The 1,349-nt window shown below is 61.3% G+C and overlaps 2 protein-coding genes across 2 annotated transcripts in view; one reads left to right on the forward strand and one right to left on the reverse strand.

The window, feature by feature from the left end:
• Nucleotides 1-1,349, forward strand: part of LOC109529760 (dual specificity tyrosine-phosphorylation-regulated kinase 4-like) — a 5,397-nt gene that overhangs the window by 2,288 nt on the left and 1,760 nt on the right. The window contains exon 7 of the mRNA XM_019893191.1: nucleotides 604-776. Coding sequence (XP_019748750.1) covers nucleotides 604-776 — 173 coding nt within the window. The remainder of the gene's footprint in view (nucleotides 1-603; nucleotides 777-1,349) is intronic.
• The window catches only part of adamts17 (ADAM metallopeptidase with thrombospondin type 1 motif, 17), a 28,117-nt gene that overhangs the window by 283 nt on the left and 26,485 nt on the right, over nucleotides 1-1,349 (reverse strand). The window lies entirely within an intron of this gene.

The following is a 1,349-nucleotide window of genomic DNA, read 5'->3' on the forward strand; positions in this document are numbered from 1 at the left end:
GTTTTGGGGGGGGGTGGGGGGTGCCGGATCCATTTTGGATTGACAAATCGGAACGCGAAAGCCAGTCGAAAGGCCAGAACGGCCGACTGGCTCCGTTTTGAATGGCGCTCGGGGCCGACGGCCGCCGTTCGGCCGCTCGCTCGTCTGTCGGCGGCTTGAACTCATTGCGGCGCTTCACCGCCAGCCCTCGCTCGCTTGCTCGCTTCACCGGCGTTGGCTCAGTCCCCCTTTTGGGCCCCGTTGCGGCCCGGCAGGTTTGAAAAGTGCATATGGGCATGGCTTGTACTGCACACACACCAAAGGGTCCCTTTGGGAGGGGGTTGCCTGCCTGCCTGCCAAACAAACAAACAAACAAACAAACAAGGTGCAATTTGAAAGGTTGGCAAATCCAAGCGAACGACCGAAGCGGGGTTTGTGAAATCCGAGCGCGGGCCGCTAAAGCCTACGGCCCGCTCCTTCCTGTCAGTGACACGTCGCGTGTCATCCAACGACACGATGCCCTCCGGCGACCCCCAAATTGGCGAAGCTCCGCCGCCTTCTTGCGCAGCGCGACGCGGCCGTCGGGTCGGAGCAAACGCTAACGGCCGTGACGTGCGTCCGCAGCTCAAGCCGGAGGTCGGCGAGCCGGTGGAGTTGGAGGATCGCAAGGCCTTCGTGGACCTGCTCAAGTGTCTTCTGCAGATGGACCCCGAACGCAGGATCACCCCCGAGGACGCGCTCAAGCACCCTTTTCTCACCATGAGCCACCTGAGCCAGCACAAAGCCGCCAGCTCGTAGTAAGAGAAGAGTGGCGGCGGGGAACCGGGCCCCGTGCGCGCTCCCTCCCGCCTTTGGCCCGGTCAAGTTGCCTTTCCTTTGAAACGGAGATGGAGCGCCATCGCAACGGCAAAATGCGGACGCGGCGATAAATTCGGCTTCGCTTCCCACGTTGCTCCGTGAAATTGCCAAAAAGCAAACTATTTATCGCGAGGTGGGGGCGGAATTTCCTCCCTGTCGCGCGCCGCCCCGTTCCAAATTGCTCAGTGGCGGTCGAGGCTCGGCTGCCAGCTGAAGAACGTCGACGGCGATCGGTGCCACTTTGGCGCCGCTGCGCATTTTCTTCCCCCGACTTGATCTCTCGGCGGTGCGCTTCCCGGTCTGTCCCCTCTTGCCATTTTCTGTCTGGGGGCGTTACCGACGGGACGCGCCGGGCTCGGTAACGCCGTCGCCTTTCGAACTCCGCGAAATGATTCGATTTCTTTTTTTTTTTCAGGACAAAACCGGAGTGCGTCCCGAATCTCTGCCGTGGTCCTTCAAATGTTTGGACGATCTGGTCAGAGTAAGTCCCGCCCCCACCCCCACCCCCACTC

This window comes from Hippocampus comes, unplaced genomic scaffold, assembly GCF_001891065.2.
Source record: "Hippocampus comes isolate QL1 unplaced genomic scaffold, H_comes_QL1_v1.1 scaffold378, whole genome shotgun sequence".
In the NCBI taxonomy this organism is placed as follows: domain Eukaryota; kingdom Metazoa; phylum Chordata; class Actinopteri; order Syngnathiformes; family Syngnathidae; genus Hippocampus; species Hippocampus comes.